The sequence below is a fragment of the Myxocyprinus asiaticus genome, chromosome 2 (assembly GCF_019703515.2).
Source record: "Myxocyprinus asiaticus isolate MX2 ecotype Aquarium Trade chromosome 2, UBuf_Myxa_2, whole genome shotgun sequence".
In the NCBI taxonomy this organism is placed as follows: domain Eukaryota; kingdom Metazoa; phylum Chordata; class Actinopteri; order Cypriniformes; family Catostomidae; genus Myxocyprinus; species Myxocyprinus asiaticus.
In genome coordinates, this window is record NC_059345.1 from 56,850,844 (window position 1) to 56,870,278 (window position 19,435).

Below are 19,435 nucleotides of genomic sequence, written 5' to 3' on the forward strand. Positions count from 1 at the left end.
ACAAATTAACATGAAAAAGAATGGGAAAAAAGCAAATGAACATGAAAGAAAGAAAAAAGAAAGGGAAAAAGCAAATAAACATGAAAGAAAGAAAGAAAGAAAGAAAGGGAAAAAGCAAATAAACATGAAAGAAAGAAAGAAAGAAAGAAAGAAAAAGAAAGAAAGAAAGAAAGGGGAAAAAGCAAATGAACATGAAAGAAAGAAAGAAAGAGTGAAAAGGCAAATGAACAAGAAAGAAAGAAAGAAAGAAAGAAAGGGAAAAAAGCAAATGAACAAGAAAGAAAGAAAGAAAACATCCAGGGAAACTAGTGTAAATAGTCAAGGAGGGTGAGATCATGGTCCAGCAGCACCTTGTTCCAATTATAATGTGAAATGTGTGTAAGAGTGTGAAGAAGTATATTTTGTTTGAGTAAAAAATGGGAATGAATGATAAGTGACTACAGACCTCCTATTTCAGTTGTGTAAATGTGAAGAGAGTATTTGTAAGTGAGCCTCATTTTATCTTTTGTCAAGCATCGATAGCAAGCACACTGTCAATTTGAACGGATGTTGGTTTTTTTTTTTTTCTGCTCTGTGACCTCAGGGGACACCCTAACCTTCAAGAAAATGTCATCTTTTCTCTTTCTGTCTTAACCTAAACCACATGTTCTCTTGCTCACTATGACCCACTTCATTCTGTCTCATGGCTCAGTCTGACCCAGATGTAACCATCCTCTGCATACAGTATAAACCGCACGTAACTACACAACACAAAAACACCATTCCAATTTTAAGGCATGAAAGCCTTTATTGCCCATGCTTTAACCATGGTTCCTATTTAATGTTTACTTAGAAATGTGATGCACCCAAGGCAGGGCATTTTGAGTCATTCCCAGGATCCATCTGTGAGCGAGTGATCTGATATAGCATTTTGCTAATAGGCTGAGAAAACCAAACAAAAAACATGAACCAAAAAAAAGTTCTTACCTTGCCTGAAACTTGAATCGAAGGGGCGGGACCCATCCACATCTAGGCCATTGGTCATTGGTCTTTGGCTGAGGTCAATGACCTGGTGTAAACGAAGCTTCCTGCAGTAGATGGAGGCAGCCTCTGGTTCAAGAGCTATAAGGAGCTTTTCAGGACAATCTGGAGTGACCAGACCAGCCTACAATGAGAGAAACAGCATGAGCATTAATTAATGGTGGTTTGTTGGGGGATCACTAAGATCCTCTATGTTATGACTTACTCATTGGACCCATGGGAGAGGGGGCCCACCCATAACATTTTTGTCACGGTCCCTGTAAATGCCAGCCCTGACCCTAAGTATTAAACTTTGGTGCTACACTCAAATTATGTGGCTTGTTGATGAGAGGTGCACTATTACACGGTAACAGGACAAAAGGTGGAAAAGTAACATTGAGCCCATTTACATGCACACCAATACGTGATTACTCTCTAAAATCAGCTTATTTAAAAAATCTGACAAGGCAAAAAATCCGCATTTACATGACATTTGAAATAATCGCTTTATTCTCTACTTTTGACATCAAACCGTGAAGAGACATGCACTCAACATATGCGCACATTGGATGAGCTAGTAAGAACACCGGGTAAGGTGTTTACATGGCACGCAAAATTGCTGTAATGTACAAAAATCTACCTATGTCGACCAGGTTATACATAAGCCGTTTATGGTTGTTATGCCAATAAAGAAACACGGGTTATTGCGTTTACATGACCACACACGTTGTCGGCTTATTAAGCATAATCGTGTAAGAACGTGCATGTAAACACACTCATTGTGAAAATTAACATTAAAGTGCCCGAGATGGTCAGATAGAGTTATGGAGGGAGGTGGTGGGGGCTGCCTCATTCCCCCTCTCTTGCTTGGCTGGGACAGGCGCGGTTTCCTGTGTGTGCTGGTCTCTTGCATTGTTTAACCTCTGTGACACTGCAAAGAGGAAATTAACCTCAACCTGCCTCACCTCGAGTGAGAGAGGCAGAGATCTGGGGCTACTAGAACAAATACAGTTGTGACCTGGTCTTTAATCTGGAAAGTTGATTGGTTGGGTGGTTTGGGTCTAAATATGGTGAGTTTTTTTCCAAGAGTTTTAGAGTCTGAGCAGACTGCAGCTGGAGGTGATCCAATTAAAAGAGCATATACTTGGTTTGTGGATTCAGGACCACAATCGTCAGAACACATCTTGCACAATATTTAGATTACTGGTCAATCAATATGTTTTCCAATGAGTGATTCTTTAAATTGTACATTCATTTGGTTCCCCCAATCTTGAATGTTTTGGTTACAACATTGTGTAAGTGCTGTATGGCCTGCAATGTACTAAAATGTACACCTACATTTTCATGCGATTATCTAATCAGCCAATTGTGTGGCAGCAGAGCAATGCATAAAATTATGCTGAAAGCTGAAGCTGAGATTCATCAGACCAGGCCATGGTTTTCCAGTCTTTAACTGTCCAGTTTTGGTGAGCCTGTTCCCACTGCAGCCTCAGCTTTCTGTTCTTGGCTGACAGAAGTGGAACCCGAAGTTTTCTTCTGCTGTTGTAGCCCATCCACCTCAAGGGTTGACGTTTTGTCCATTCTGAGATGCTTTTCTGCTCACTATGATTGTACAGAGGGGTTATCTGAGTTACCATAGCCTTTCTGTCAGTTTGAACCAGTCTGGCCATTCTCCGTTGACCTCTCTCATCAACAAGACATTTCCGTCCATAGAACCGCCGCTCACTAGATATTTTTTGTTTTGTTTTGTTTTTGGCACCATTCTGAGTAAACTCTAGAGACTGTTGTGCGTGAAAATCCCAGGAGATCAGCAGTTACAGAAATACTCCAGTCCATCTGGCACCAAAAATCAAGCCACAGTCAAAATCACTGATATCAAATTTTTTTCCCATTCTGATGGTTTATGTGAACATTAACTGAAGCTCCTGACCCATATATGCATGATTTTATGCATTGCACTGCTGCCACATGATTGGCTGATTAGATAATCACATGAATAAGTAGGTGTACAGGTGTTCCTAATAAAGTGGTCATGAGTGTATATGCCATAATATTTGCCAAAATAATCTGTTTATTTTTACTGAGGGTTTTGCTAAAGTTTCTATGGTCGATTGCTTTGGTTTTTCAGTATTTATAATGCTCATAGGCAGAGGCGGTTCTGGGGTCAGTGGATATTCGGGGCTTTGCCCAGACCCCTGTGGATATGTATGAGGCCAACTTTTGATGAAATATCAGAATATAATGTTTACTGTGAGGTGTAATTAATATAGTCAACCTTTAAATATTACTGAAACTAAAAGGTCCCGCTAGCGTTTGTCTCAGCCTCAGATACGCACAAAGATCAGAAGTTGTGTGCTTTTAACACTACATATGTTAAAATGTGATTTAAAAAACACTATTTGTGTCTTTCTGCTTTCCGTAGTTCAACACACATTGTGTATAGACCAATGCTGAGTTCGGAATTGCATACTATCATTCTGCTCTTACTATTTCTACCATAGACAGATATGGCAGAAGTAGTATGAGCAGTATGGGTAGTATGCAATTCCGAACTCAGCCCAATACTTTGGCAACGTCACCGCCTACGTCACAGACAGAAGTGGTGGCAAAAAGACCAGCATGAACAGTAAATCAAACCTGTAGTTAGCTGACCCATCAGTCCTCAAAAAGTTAGCTGTTACCTTTAAATTGTCTGTTTAAGCTAAATGAAATGTTGTGCTGTGCTGTTGGCTGTCAAAACTGCAATGAGAAAAACCGAGGGCTTCACTTTTATCAGATTCTGTCAACAGATCTGACAGGATTGAGGAGATCATTTCCAGCGTTTTATTACAGGTATGTTATTAACTCATATCATTATAATAATAGTATAGTTAAGAATATATCTGTATTTATGATGGCTCTGTGTTGTACTTTCATTTAATCTATGGTAATAACTAGCTGTGTTACTAGCAATAGTTCACCCAAACCTAGCTATTAAGAAAATAAAGAAAGACTGTATGTAGACTATGTAAGCGTGTATGTGTCTGAAAGTAGAGCAGGTCTATTATGTTTGTGCTCTCTGTGTTAATGAGTTTTGATGTTTTTGGTGTAACTGATCTCAGGTCAGATATGTTACATTACCAAATATGCAGCTTCTCGCATGAACTGCTTGGCTGGCTGCCTCCACACCGCAGGGACAGTGATGACCCATCGGACTTCATTACCCTCCAGTACTGAGGAGGACTGATCCTTCACCTCCTGAAGAACACACACACACACACACACACACACACACACAGACACACACACACTTTACTACTTTTCCAGCCCTTATCTACACAGCATTTCATAGATAACATTTTTATGTGTGTATTAGTTATTGATATCCTTTATTTCCTGCATATTCTGTGCTAAAAAAGTACCACCGGAATGAAATGTCCCTAACTGTGTGGTGTGAAGTGCAGAACCCATGACCCTCAGGATGCATGGCATGAGGTCTGGGAGAAATCTTCAAATAAGTGTTTTCCCACAAACCTTCAGGGGCTTCAGGAAAGCAGGAGGAAAAGTATTTGGTTCCAGCCAAGACCAACTTAAGATTAGCCCAGGACCTCCAACCCCCACTGCTCAACAGTGTTTTATTTGACTGAAGGACAAGAGTTTGGAACAAAGCCACAGCACACTACTGTACCTTCACTTTGCTTGCCTTCTCTAGACTTCACTGAGAGGTTCATATTTATTTCAGCCCTGGAGGGAATTTTTTTTCACGAACAACTGAAAACAAATGCCTACATAAATAAAAGAATTACCAAGAAAATAAGAACGCTGAAACTTTGTTTCACGAGTTTGCATGTTCATACAATTTTTTAATAATTAAGAAATATCACAGAAACAAGTTGTACTGAATATCAACACGGCTGTGATTCAGCCTTAGGCACAAGGCCACAGGCAATACTAAATATAAGCTCTCTTGGAACACATTTTCGCTAGTTTAATCAGATAAGAGGACCGTCTGGAACTAATTGTTGTAAAAAAGTAAACTGATTTTGCTGCTGTTTATGATGGAAGGTTCATGCATAAGACTCTAAAGCTCTAAATGCCTGGGATATAATTAATTATTTAATATATAACAAAAATAATAGAAATAGCCCTCTCTTCAAAACCCCGCCCTCCAAAAACATACCACCCAATGCAGTGTTAACAAACGTGTGACTTATATGGCAGAGAGACTTCTGACTGGATAAGTTTACTGACTGGATAAGAAAGGGTGTGATTCTTTGTGTTGTTTGTGTTTGATTTCTATAGACATCTATTTCAGTGATAACTGTAAGGTACTAGGGACATTTTATGTGTGGTATTCCAAAACAAAATTTATTACAGCTTCTTTAAAGCTGAAGTTCTTTAAAGCGCCACCGAACAGAATTGCAAGAATAAACATTTGTTTTCGAACAGCCTTCCAAATATGCTCCCCGTCTACTGTTGATCGAACAAACAGATAGTTTTACCCCCGACTCATGCAATTGATTGAGTGTTCTTGTGTCAGGCTGGTGGGGCCACTCCACAAAAATAAAAACAGAGTTTTTGAGAAAATTAACCTATGAATGGCTTGTCTCTGCATATTAAAGGAATATTCCGGGTTCAATACAAGTTAAGCTCAATCGACAGCATTTGTGGCATAATGTTGATTACCACAAAAAACTATTTCAACTTGTCCCTCCTTTTCTTCAAAAAAACAAAAAAAACAATCGAGGTTACAGTGAGGCACTTACAATGGAAGTGAATGGGGCCAATTTTTGGAGGGTATAAAGACAGATAATTTTAGAAAAACACCTACATTAATTCTTCTGTTAAAATTCATGTTTTATTTGAGCTGTAAAGTTGTTTAAATCTTAATATTTACAGTCGTTTTAGGGTAGGGTTTGTTGACATTACATCGTCATGGCAATAAATTGGATATAACTTTACCCGGAAAAGGTTAGTAAACGATTTCATCACATTAAAATCATATTAACATAAATGTTGTTTATTTCTTGTGGAAGAGTTTTGAAACAGTGAGTGTTTTAACATTTACGGATTGGCCCACATTCACTTCCATTGTAAGTGCCTCACTGTAACCGTGATTTTTGCATTTTTTTAAAGAAAAAGAGAGGTAAGTCAAAATAATTTTGCTGGTAATCAACATTATGCCACAAATGCTGTTGATTGAGTTTAACTTGTATTGAACCCCGAATATTCCTTTAAGCTGGGATTAGAGAAAGTATTTTAACATCGACAAAGTTACACACTTTGGCATTAACTGTCTTTGTACTTCTCTGCCTCTGTTTTGTGTATACTGTCTATCATGTTCACCTTTAAAGCATGTTCTCTGAAGAACCTCAGGGCATGAGCAAACACCTCAATGGCCCGAACTCTTCTCCCACTCACAGACTCCAGCTCTGTCTCCATACTGAGATCCTGAAGAAAACCAAGAGAATCTGCTGCAGAAAAAAGCTCACAGATATAAATAACACCCTTCCTGTATGCACTTCTTCAACCAGAAAGTACAGATCTGACTTTTTTTGACATGCAATTGACCCCCATAAGCTGAACACTTACTCTGCCCAAACAAAAATCCACTTACAAAAGTAAAACTTCAGCATTCAATAATCAAAACAAAGTAATGCCGTTATGGATTCTCTATTTACACTGGTGCTGTGGATTTTCATTTTGAATTTGTCAAAGTAAAGCCAATGCCTGGCTTCCTCGGGGTCAAGGTCATGGTAGCTGTCTCGAGCTGCAAAGCCAAAACTATGGAACTGCAGGTCAGGGGTCAGCAGCAGACAGGTTGGACTCTTCTGATTGGCTATGCCAGGGTCCCCACCCTCCCATCGTCTGTTGGGGTAAATAAGGAGAGAAATCTTTAAATGAGTAAGTGTGGAATGGTTAGAGTCAGTTGTTGTGTTGATATCATAAATACCTCATCATGTGAATGGTTTCAGGATCTTCAGTGAAACTGAAGGCATAGCCACTGGAGGTGGTGCCAAAATCTATAGCAACCACCACGGAGAACGGATGAGCCACACGTGGTCTTAGCTCAGTCCTCTACAGAGAGAGGAATTAAAAAAGGGACACAGTCAGAAAATAAATCAGAAAGAGTTTTCTTGGCAAAGTGTGCTCAAACACACACAACAAATTACTTTTGGTTTAGGAGCTCTGAGCTCTTGCATATATAATATGTACAATTAGAACAAGACTACAAATCTCGAAAGATAAAAATAAACTTATGTACAGGTGTTTGCAAGTAGCTGTGTTCAGAATAAAGCTGTTTTCAACTCCATTCATTTCCTTATCACTTTTTCAGAGGGGTGGTTTTACAAAACATTTCCCCTGGTACAGAGCATAACTGTCTCCTACTCTCTCTCTTCTCTTTCCTCTTATCCAGTGCTCGAATTCAGGGTGGGCTGGGGGGATCCGGGACCCCCCATAAGGCATTAGGGACCCCCCATAAGAGGTAAAAAATAGAATAATAGAATACTTATAATAATGTAAATAATGACAAATCGGATTAAATTCATGCAGTGGATATGGTAAATTTCGTGAATTCATTATTTACAATAATTTATATTAAGTTTGTTTATAGGCTAGTTATCATGTCTCTATAAAATGTAAACGCCCCGCCCCACATCCACAAGACCGTTATGCGCATGACATCGTTGACATGACTGCTTGCTTGGTGCCGCTCTGGTGAAGCTAACTTTAGCTAAAAAATGGAGAATAATAAACCTCCACTCACAATCTGGAAGAGAAAGCTTCTTACTGACTTTTTTGAGAGGTAATTTTCTCTCTCTATATCTTTCTGCTATATCTATCCATTCCATGTCGGGGCTTTTGTATTCCTTGCATAAATTGGAAACATTTCGGCTTACTCATTTTTCATTATTAACAGGCCTGGTTCTACGGGGGTGCTAGAGATCACAATGAAGATGAGTGACAGCTTTTTAGTGATTATAAAGGGAGCGCTCGTTGTGCGCTTTCTATGCTATATATAATCCATTCAGAATTTGTATGAAACTTGTTTTTCATGCTGCTAAGAGGAGGATCAACGGCCACGTACACGCTGCAAAGTTTCGGGAATTACATCTGCATATAAATGCGGGATTCACTCTTGAAATATCAATGATTGACATATTGATAACCATAGCATTGTTTGTACCTGAATAAAGCAGACTTTTTGACTGGAATAGTTGAAAAGTCTGCTAACTGACTCACTAATAACAGTCCCTTGCCGCCACCTACTGAGGTAACTGCACAGAAATCGCTGAAAAATCCCCACCAACACTAACACAATTTCTATTTTTAATATCTAATAAACTAGTTTCATGCATTTAAACAAGTCTTTTGGAACAAACATTATTATCACAATGTGTCACATCAATCATCCAGTTGTTTTTAGGGTAGTAAATACTACATTGTAAATAATGCTAGAATTATTCTGTTGAATGTACACTACTGTTCAAAAGTTCAAAAGTCTCTTCTGCTCACCAAGCCTGCATTGATTTGATCCAAAATACAGTAAAAACAGTAATACTGTGAAATCTTAGTGAGTCTGGAAGCCATCTGATTATTTTCTGCAGTTTTTGAGACATTTCAATGTATTTTGAAGTCACATGCTTTTACGGGTCTTCAAGTGCCTTATATGTAGTCCCCTGGTATATTTGCCATAGTTGCCCTTTTGAGTCTGCTGCTTTGTCACCCTCTAAATTCAGTATTACTTGGAGTAAGCCATTTAAAAGAAGAATAGTAGCTTATCTCTCTTTGTTATATAAAATAACAATGAAAATGTATATATTTTTCTAATCTTTATCAACACAAAAGCCTGTTCTTTTATGTAAGCCTGCTTTTAATAAATAGTATATAGTTATGCATATTATGATCAAATAAATATATTGTATATTTTGTATAAATTGTATATTTATACAAAATATCCCCCCACCAAAAAAAAAAAAAAAAAGTGTTATGGGGGGGGACCCCTAACTTTCTGTTAGGCTGACCAATGGAAGATTGGTGGAGTGTTCGGGAAACCTATCATTATTTTTGCAATTTCGTTTGTTAACGCTAGTGGTGCAGAAATTACTTTAAGTAATACAGGAGCAAGTCAACTCTTGAACAAAACATGTTTGGCCTGTCACAGACTGCAGTGTATATGTTGACTAGAGGATTAGCAAATTACAGTTCTGTTTTAAACCATCCGGCTGAGTGCTAAGTAAAGAAGCATAATTGCACACATCTGGTGGTACCACATCCTCTTTCGCCATTACTGTATTTTGAAGCATCTGATTTTGGCATATAATCCAGATCTGAGGACAGTCTGGTTATTTATTGTATAAAGGGTTATAGAGGGGGGTTGTGTACATGTCCTAAAACAGTCTCTAATGATCTTACTGGAGAAGGGGAGGGAGTGAGAGGAGTGATACTGCACTCATTTCTGGAAGGAGAGGGTGAACCAGATGGAGATGTGGAGGCTGATCTGTCTTCACCTGAAAAAAAAAAAAAAAAAAAAAAAAAAACAGGATGAAAGAGAGGACTAGAAAGACTTAAATGAGTGAGCAGACCATGTATTGGTCAAGGTCAAGACTCCCTTGGTCTGAAAACACTGAGACCAATTAAGAGATATTGGTAGTTTCTGGAGAATTCCACATCTGGGCATTTAAACCCAGCTGGCATGTGTCTGGTGTTATATGAAAGCAGAAAATCCCTTGAAAGGTTTTGTTGGAAAAGCACTAGAGATAATTTTATGTTTAAATATTTAACTGTACCTTGTGCTTGCTAAAGAAGAGCCTTATATCTTAATAAAAAGAGGTGGCAAATTGACAATGGCAATATACTGTATCAAGTCATAGGGCTCTATTTTCTTTTCTATTCGCAATTTTCCCTGAGCCATTTAATGAAACAAAAATGCATTAGATTTGTATTAAACTATCTATAGGTCATGGTTTAATTATTTTTCAATGATGATTATTATTAGTAAGTATGTTTATACAGTTGTGCTCAAAAGTTTGCATACCCTGGCAGAAATTGTGAAATTTTGGCATCGATTTTGAAAATATGACTGATCATGCAAAAAACCTGTCTTTTATTTAAGGATAGTGATCATAAACAGAAATCACCCAAATGGCCCTGATCAAAAGTTTACATACCCTTGAATGTTTGGCCTTGTTACAGACACACAAGGTGACACACACAGGTTTAAATGGCAATTAAAGGTTAATTTCCCACACCTGTGGCTTTTTAAATTGCAATTAGTGCCTGTGTATAAATAGTCAGTGAGTTTGTTAGCTCTCACGTGGATGCACTGTGCAGGCTAGATACTGAGCCATGGGGAGCAGAAAAGAACTGTCAAAAGACCTGCGTAACAAGGTAATGGAACTTTATAAAGATGGAAAAGGATATAAAAAGATATCCAAAACCTTGAAAATGCCAGTCAGTACTGTTCAATCACTTATTAAGAAGTGGAAAATTCAGGGATCTCTTGATACCAAGCCAAGGTCAGGTAGACCAAGAAAGATTTCAGCCACAACTGCCAGAAGAATTGTTCGGGATACAAAGAAAAACTCACAGGTAACCTCAGGAGAAATACAGGCTGCTCTGGAAAAAGATGGTGTCGTTGTTTCAAGGAGCACAATACGACGATACTTCAACAAAAATGAGCTGCATGGTGGAGTTGTCAGGAATAAGCCTTTACTGCGCCAATGCCACAAAAAAGCCCGGTTACAATATGCCCGACAACACCTTGACATGCCTCACAGATTCTGGCACATTGTAATTTGGAGTGACAAGACCAAAATAGAGCTTTATGGTCACAACCATAAGCGCTATGTTTGGAGAAGGGTCAACTAGGCCTATAGTGAAAAGAATACCATCCCCACTGTGAAGCATGGTGGTGGCTCACTGAAGTTGAAGTGGGGGTGTGTGAGCTCTAAAGGCATGGGGAATCTTGTGAAAATTGATGGCAAGATGAATGCAGCATGTTATCAGAAAATACTGGCAGACAATTTGCATTCTTCTGCACGAAAGCTGCGCATGGGACGCACTTGGACTTTCCAGCTCGACAATGACCCTAAGCACAAGGCCAAGTTGACCCTCCAGTGGTTACAGCAGAAAAAGGTGAAGGTTCTGGAGTGGCCATCACAGTCTCCTGACCTTAATATCATCTAGCCACTCTGGGGAGATCTCCAACGTGCGGTTCATGCAGGACGACCAAAGACTTTGCATGACCTGGAGGCATTTTGCCAAGACGAATGGGCAGCTATACCACCTGAAAGAATTTGAGGCCTCATAGACAACTATTACAAAAGACTGCACGCTGTCATTAATGCTAAAGGGGGCAATACACAGTATTAAGAACTAAGGGAATGCAGACTTTTGAACAGGGGTAATTTCATTTTATTCTTTGTTGCCATGTTTTGTTTTATGATTGTGCCATTCTGTTATAACCTACAGTTGAATATGAATCCCATAAGAAATAAAAGAAATGTGTTTTGCCTGCTCACTCATGTTTTCTATAAAAATGGTACATATATTACCAATTCTCCAAGGGTATGCAAACTTTTGAGCACAACTGTATTTACAGTTGTATTTATGATATAATTTGTATTGGCATTTTTCCACCTGTTGTTATAGAGTGACTTTTAAGTCACAGCAAAAGGGGCCGGAGGAAGAAGTTGGACAGAGTAAAATGTTTAGAATTGGTATTTTTTGACCACTTATAATCAAAATAATTATTTTCATTTTGTTTAATGTGTAATTTGAATTTAGAAATATTTTTTATTGCATTTTTTCATGTTTCAGTAAATGAATTACATTTTTCAATATCAAAATCGACTGGTAGAAGTGAAGTGCGTTCCAATACAATCACTGTTAATAGTAGCCATGATACTGTATTTGTGTCAGTAGATGAAAATTACTAATAATACTTATTTACATTCTCTATAATTTAACAGAGCCTACAAATCCTGACAAGAACCACATTTTCCATGCGTATAAAAGGAGAATGTAACTGTCACTGCATAAAAGAGGTAAATCCATATTTCTATTCTTCTAATTCATTGCATACAGTCCATTTACACTTCCAACTTCTTATGAATGTGCTGTCTTTGTTTATATCACTGTGCTTGACAGGGAATGGACTTTATACAGTAATAGGACACAGACAGTGGAGTAACCAGAGAAGAACCTCATTAAATTAAATTACACTTGACCTAGCCCTTTAGAGCTTTGCACACATAGTTTTGCCAAATGTAATTTCTGTACAAAACTACTAATATAGTTAATGGACATAATATACACTGGCGGCCAAAAGTTTCGAATAATGTACAGATTTTGCTCTTATGGAAAGAAATTGGTACTTTTATTCACCAAAGTGGCATTCAACTGATCACAATATATAGTCAGGACATTAATAACATGAAAAATTACTATTACAATTTGAAAAAAAAATTCAGAACTTCTTAAACTACTTCAAAGAGTTCTCATCAAAAAATCCTCCATGTGCAGCAGTGACCACTTTGCAGATCCTTGGCATTCTAGCTGTCAGTTTGTCCAGATACTCAGGTGACATTTCACCCCACACTTCCTGTAGCACTTGCCATAGATGTGGCTGTCTTGTCAGGCACTTCTCACGCACCTTACAGTCTAGCTGATCCCACAAAAGCTCAATGGGGTTAAGATCCATAACACTCTTTTCCAATTATCTGTTGTCCAATGTCTGTGTTTCTTTGCCCACTCTAACCTTTTCTTTTTGTTTTTCTGTTTCAAAAGTGTTTTTTTCTTTGCAATTCTTCCCATAAGACCTGCACCCCTGAGTCTTCTCTTTACTGGTGTACATGAAACTGGTGTTGAACGGGTAGAATTCAATGAAGCTGTCAGCTGGGGACATGTGAGGCGTCTATTTCTCAAACTAGAGACTCTGATGTACTTCTCCTCTTGTTTAGTTGTACATCTGGCCTTCCACATCTCTTTCTGTCCTTGTTAGAGCCAGTTGTCCTTTGTCTTTGAAGACTGTAGTGTACCTTTTGTATGAAATCTTCAGTTTTTTTTTTTCTTTGGCAATTTCAAGCATTGTATAGCTTTCATTCCTCAAAACAATGATTGACTGATGAGTTTCTAAAGAAAGCTGTTTCTTTTTTGCCATTTTTGACCTAATATTGACCTTAGGACATGCCAGTCTATTGCATTCTGTGACAACTCAAAAACAAACGCAAAGACAATGTTAAGCTTCATTTAACGAACCAAATAGCTTTCAGCGGTGTTTGATACAATGGCAAGTGATTTTCTAGTGCCAGATTAGCAATTTAGCATGATTTCTCAAGGATAAGGTGTTGGAGTGATGGCTGCTGGAAATGGGGCCTGTCTAGATTTGATCAAAAGTTTAAAAAAATTTCAAATAGTGATGGTGCTGTTTTTTACATCAGTAATGTCCTGACTATACTTTGTGATCAGTTGAATGCCACTTTGGTGAAATAAAGTACCAATTTCCTTCCGAAACATCAAAATCTGCACATTACTCCAAACTTTTGCCCACCAGTGTACGTACAATAGAAAAACACTGTAAAGAGTCATTCTTAATAAAAGCAGAATTAGTACAGAGAACACTCTAAACAATTTCAAGTTTCACCCGGTACCGTATTATCCTCTAGTGCTATATTATCAACATAATTCATCATATTTCAGCTGTGGTAAGAGTTAATTAATGATGATCGATATATTGATCCACTCCGAGATGCAGTTCAGTAGCCCCTCTCTGGCTCATTTAAGAGATAATTTAAGCTATGATTAGAACTAGGCCCCACTTGAGTCAAAAACTAAAGACATGCAAAATTCTTTCCAGGCCTGGAATCAATACGATTCTTACACATAATTTGAAGGCTGTTCTATATCTTTAACTACCATAGGAGATGAAATGACCACTCAGTGTTTTCCTCAACACTTTCGTCATGTATCCTACACAGCATTAACACCTCGATTATGGGTATCTCATATCTGTGGACACACTGGCAAGAAATATCAGGAACAGAATTCCAAGAATTCCACCATTCCTAACATGGCAATATATAGGTATGACATTTTCCAGGGCAAAATTAATACCATGGGAAAACTTTCATCTATGAAGTGACTCTCTGCAGCAAGGTTGTTCTAATATGCCTTCAAACAAACACCCACATGGGTGGAATTCACTTAAGGCTATGACAGGAATGTTATCGAAGTCTACAGATATTCTCCAGAGTGCAAAGCATAGATAAGAGAGGGTCACACCCCTTTCCAGTATTGTTGATGGAATAGACAGGAATTACAGCAAAATTCCTGCTCACCACTGTTCCAGCATAATGGAGTACAACATGTTTCTATTCAAGTATTACAAATTCAGTGAAAAGCTTGCTTTAAGATACTTTGTTCCAAGTCTTTTGGGTCTCATTATAACTCATTATGAAACATTATAATTAGCAAGGTTCCTTAGAAGGATACATATAGGAATTTCTCATTATTGAAGTTTCAAATCCCAAAGGACATGTTAAATGAAATGTTACCTGGGACTTGTAGACTGTTTGCACTGAGTCGTAGGAGGCCGTCCATGGTGGAGGTGACAGGGCTTTTGCAGCCTGAGCAGTAAAGAAGAACATTGACTTTAAACAGCAAATGGGTAAAAAGAACAACATTAAGCATACAAAGAATATTGATACAAGATATTCAGAATCTTTAAACAAAAACTGTGTACTTATTTATTCATTTTTGTCTGAAACATCTGAACAAATAACATTAGGACATTCCAGCTGCAACAACAAAGACGTGACATAAGTGATGAGATGTATAAGTGGGTGTGTACTAGACACATTGTCGAACTACAGTTTAAATTCCCCAAAGCTGTTATTGGGCTCTATTTTCTATACCAAATTATCTAAAACCAGAGAAAGACACAGTAAACAATGAAATTAAAGGAATATTCTGGGTTCAATACAAGTTAAAGGGATATTTCACCCCCAAATTAAAATTCTCTCATCATTTACACATCCTCATGCCATCCTAGATGTGTATGACTTTCTTTCTTCTGCAGAACATAAACTAAGATTTTTAGAAGAATATTTCAGCTCTGTAGCTCCTTTCAATGCAAGTGAATGGTGACCAGACCTTTGAATCTCCAAACATCACATAAAGGCTGCATAAAAGTAATGCATAAAACTCCGGTGGTTTAATCTATGTCTTTAGAAGCGACATGATAGGTGTGGGTGAGAAACAAATCAATATTTAAGTCCTTTTTTACTCTAAATCTCCACTTTCACTTTTACATTCTTTTTCTTTTGTTTTTTGGCCATTTGCATTCTTCGTGCATATCTCCACCTACTGGTCGGAGCTGGTCAAAGGTGGAGATTTACAGAAAAAAAAAAAAAGGACTTAAATATTGATCTGTTTCTCACCCACACCTATCATATTGTTTCTAAAGATATATGGATTTAACCCCTGGAGTCATATGGATTACTATTATTCTGCCTTTATGTGATTTATGAAGATTCAAAGTTCTGGTCACCATTCACTTGCATTGAATTGACCCACAGAGCTGAGATAATCTTTTAAAAAATCTGTTTGTGTTCTGCAGAAGATAGAAAGTCATACACATCTGGGATGAGGATGAGTATATGATGAGAGAATTTTCATTTTTGGGTGAACTATCCCTTTAAGCTCAGTCGAAAGCATTTGTGGCATAATATTGATTACCACAAAAAATAATTTCAACTCATCCCTCCTTTTCTTTCAAAAAAGCAAAAATCGAGGTTACATTGAAGAACTTACAATAGGAGTGAATAGGGCACATTTTTGGATGGTTGAAAGGCAGAAATATGAAGCTCATTATTTAAAGAAAAAACTTTAAATAAAACCTAATTTTTCTGTTAAAACTCATGTATTATTTGAGCTGTAAAGTTGTTTGAATCATAGTTTTTTATGGTTGTTTTAGAGACAACCTAAACACTATGTCATTGTGGCAATGAAGTTGTAAATTTGGCTATAACTTTGCACAGAAAAAGTCAATAAGTGATTTTATCTAAATAAAATCATGCTAACACACATATTATTCACGTCTTGTGGCTATACTTTTGAAACAGGGAGTATTTTAACGTTAATATAATGCCATTTTAAGTGCCTCACTGTAACCCCGATTTTTGCTTTTTTAAAGAAATGAGAAATGAGTTAAAATGTATTTTTGTGGTAATCAACATTATGCCACAAATGCTGTTGACTGACCTTAACTTGTATTGAACCTGGAATATTCCTTTGTTTTTAGTAAATATTGTTCATGCTAATCTGATATCATACAAATACTATAATGCTGTATCCAGCAAAAACATGGGATATGATTTATTAAATCTGATGGACAGAGGGTGTAAAAAGTATATTCTTCTTTCTGAAATTCAACCTCATGTGTCCCCGACCCTCAAAGCTTTTCCCTTTCCCCCCTTTTCCCCTCTTCCTCTTGCCTTAATCTTTTCTTTGGACTCCCTCCCATTTTCTCTTGCTTCCACTATTAGTTTCAAACCTTCTCAGTGTGTGTGTGCATGTTCCTCAGGAGAGAGGTTTAAACGTACAAAAAACAGAGAGAGAAAAGGTGGAGAGAAAGGTGACTGAGGGCCTCCCACAATGCTTGTTTAGTAAATGGATATGACTGAAATATACTCTCCAGATGCTCATATTTGAGCTAGTTTTGTACTAGTGCAATGGAGAACAGAATCTCACATAAGGCATGCAAGAGTTTGTTGATCAAACTTGTAAACGTTTTAACTAGTTGATTTTACAGAAAAGGCGGTAAAACATGCACTTGCATTCATTTTACACACCATTAGCACCAGATGCATACACACACAAAGACCCATCCATTAAAATGAATGAAGTCCATTGTAATTTGATTACTTTAAGATGACAATGAATTTCACTATGTCCACATATGGTTCCAGACACACTCTCCACAGATTGCAAATGACATAAAAAAAACGCTTGAGTGCACTGAGGTTTAGAGTCATTTGACAAAAAGAATCATTATGTTTCTGTGCTATACACTGTGTTATGTTTTTTGCACAACTTTGAGTCTATGCAGAGATTAATCAGAATCATTCACAGTTTACAGTATCGATTTATAATTAAGTTGTGCACTCGAGCAGTTTGATTGGATTGTAAACCCTCACATTACATATTAATTTTCTGTAGATTCTGTAGCTTGACTGAGGTGACAGAGATCTTCCATGCAGTTTTCCCAGTTACTATACTGTTGCATCTGCTATTTTGTATGTAGGATTGCGTGCAAGATTGTTCCAGGTGAATGGAACCCTCTTTATATTTTTAATTTCTTTGTTAAATAAGAGAGATGGAAAAACACGCTGTTCTAGAGACACATGAACTTTCATCCTCACAACAAGGTGGGTGTGTTCGTCTGTTGAAGTGGGCTGATCCACTTCACATCCTGTTCCCTCACAGAGTTTTCTAGGAAAATTTTCATTTCAACCCAGCTTTAAATCTACAGAAAAAGCAAATATCTCAAATAACAATTTCTAGTTGTGACAAACACATACACAGTAACGTGCAGAAGCTGAGGTCAAGCATGTATAAATACTGACCCCTTCCAACTGCATTCTAACTGAAGTAATTTTAGGGGATGGGTAAAGCCATTTAGCAGTTTCCATTAAATACTAAATTAGTTTACAGCGTCAGACTTATGTCAAGTAAAGCCCCATACAATGGCCCCAAAACGTGTTTAGACAGTTAAGCCGCACATACAGTATAAATGTATGAATATCTTGCATTATAAAACAACATCGATAAAAAAAATCTAAAAAATGTTTTTTATACTATTATTGTTTTTTTTTATTGCTTATACCACTTTGTTCGATATTTTGTATCTAATGCAACACATTTTTCACACATTTTAAAGTGTGACTTGAGTTTCTGAAAATGTCCAAATTCTTTTTGAAGCCAGTATAAGTATTTTATGTCATACTAGAACATCCTTACAGACACCTGTCCTCCCATTTCTCTGGCAAGCCCCCTTCAATCCCTCCCATGTCAATCAACACAGCACATTGCTTTAAACAATTCCAATTAGTTTTAGTTTTGTTACATGGTCACTCACCCTTTTGTTTAATGTTCTAGTGTCTCCTGTCTAGGCTTGTTTAGTAGCTGATAAACGTCCAAAAATCCCAATAGGAAAACAGTTATGGATGTTTCAATAGCTAGAGTCTTTGTGATGATGCTGTTTCCCAACAGAAGTTTCAGCCAAGTGGCTGAAACAAAAAGTATTGAATGTTTGATCCCAAGTTGAAGAGGAGAAAAGATGTTGAAAAATGTTGTAGAAATAGCTCAGATCCAGAGAATATTCCTAGAACTTTTTCTGTGTCTGTATCCAAGCAGTCAATTCCTCATCTGCTGTGGAATGTCAGGGAGGACTGGTTGAGAGAGGCAGCCGCACACACGTACAGGGGCTGGAGATGAACACTGCTGTAGTACAGGGGGAATGGGAGGGAGAACTGACTTCATGCTGCAACAGATTCAATGGCTGTATATCGCTGTGTGTGGGGGTTTTTTTAGAAAGAGAGAGAGTGAGAGAGAGGGTGGAGAGTATTTATAGTGGCAGTATGCACTGATTAAGTCATTGGAAAATCTTAGTACATAATGCTGCCACAATGCTAAGGCATTATGGGTGGTTTCAAGGGCGTTCCTATAGGTTTGCTAAGGTTTTCTAGGTGTTTTTTTAGCACTTTGCTATATGGTTGTGTTGCTGGGTGGTTGCTTACAGGCACCCCCAACTCTGTATGACAGTCAGGTCCTTAGATATGGCTTGGGTCAAGGGTTCCCAACTTTCCAACACACGAATGCAGGACACTTGTGCATTTTGAGTGAATCGCACCCTGCTGCGTATGGGGCTGCGTAGCCACAAACTGGTCAGAGTGCCCATGATGACCCCTGTCCACCGTCGAAAGTACATACAATTTGCACGTGAGTATTTGAACTGGACCTTGGAGCAATGGAAGACGGTCGCCTGGTCTGATGAGTCCCGTTTTCTTTTACACCACGTGGATGGCCGTGTACATGTGCACTGTTTACCTGCAGGAGTGATGGCACCAGGATGCACTGTGGGAAGACGACAAGCCGGTGGAGGGAGTGTGATGCTCTGCGCAATGTTCTGCTGGGAAACCCTGAGTCCGGCCATTCATGTGGATGTCAACTTGACATGTGCAACCTACCTAAACATCGTTGCAGACCAGGTACAGCCCTTCATGGCAATGGTATTCCCTGATTGCAGTGGCCTCTTTCAGCAGAATAATGCACCCTGCCACACTGCACACATTGTTCAGGAATGGTTTGAGGAACATGATGAAGAGTTCAAGGTGTTACCCTGGCCTCCAAATTCCCCAGATCTCAATCCGATTGAGCATCTGTGTGATGT

At 38.1% G+C, this 19,435-nt stretch overlaps 1 protein-coding gene across 2 annotated transcripts in view; it reads right to left on the reverse strand.

Moving 5' to 3' along the window:
* hspa12b (heat shock protein 12B) overlaps positions 1-18,517 on the reverse strand; it is a 43,497-nt gene extending 24,980 nt beyond the window's left edge. The window contains exons 1-9 of one of the 2 annotated variants that reach the window (XM_051648686.1): positions 18,122-18,517; positions 17,406-17,509; positions 14,538-14,609; positions 9,397-9,491; positions 6,932-7,056; positions 6,660-6,846; positions 6,325-6,429; positions 4,120-4,236; positions 967-1,144 (exon numbers count right to left, since the gene is read on the reverse strand). In XM_051648686.1, the coding sequence (XP_051504646.1) occupies positions 967-1,144; positions 4,120-4,236; positions 6,325-6,429; positions 6,660-6,846; positions 6,932-7,056; positions 9,397-9,491; positions 14,538-14,583 (853 nt within the window). In that variant the 5' untranslated portion in view covers positions 14,584-14,609; positions 17,406-17,509; positions 18,122-18,517. The remainder of the gene's footprint in view (positions 1-966; positions 1,145-4,119; positions 4,237-6,324; positions 6,430-6,659; positions 6,847-6,931; positions 7,057-9,396; positions 9,492-14,537; positions 14,610-17,405; positions 17,510-18,121) is intronic. The other variant, XM_051648677.1, reaches the window with a different exon arrangement.
* Positions 18,518-19,435: the final 918 nt, after the last annotated feature.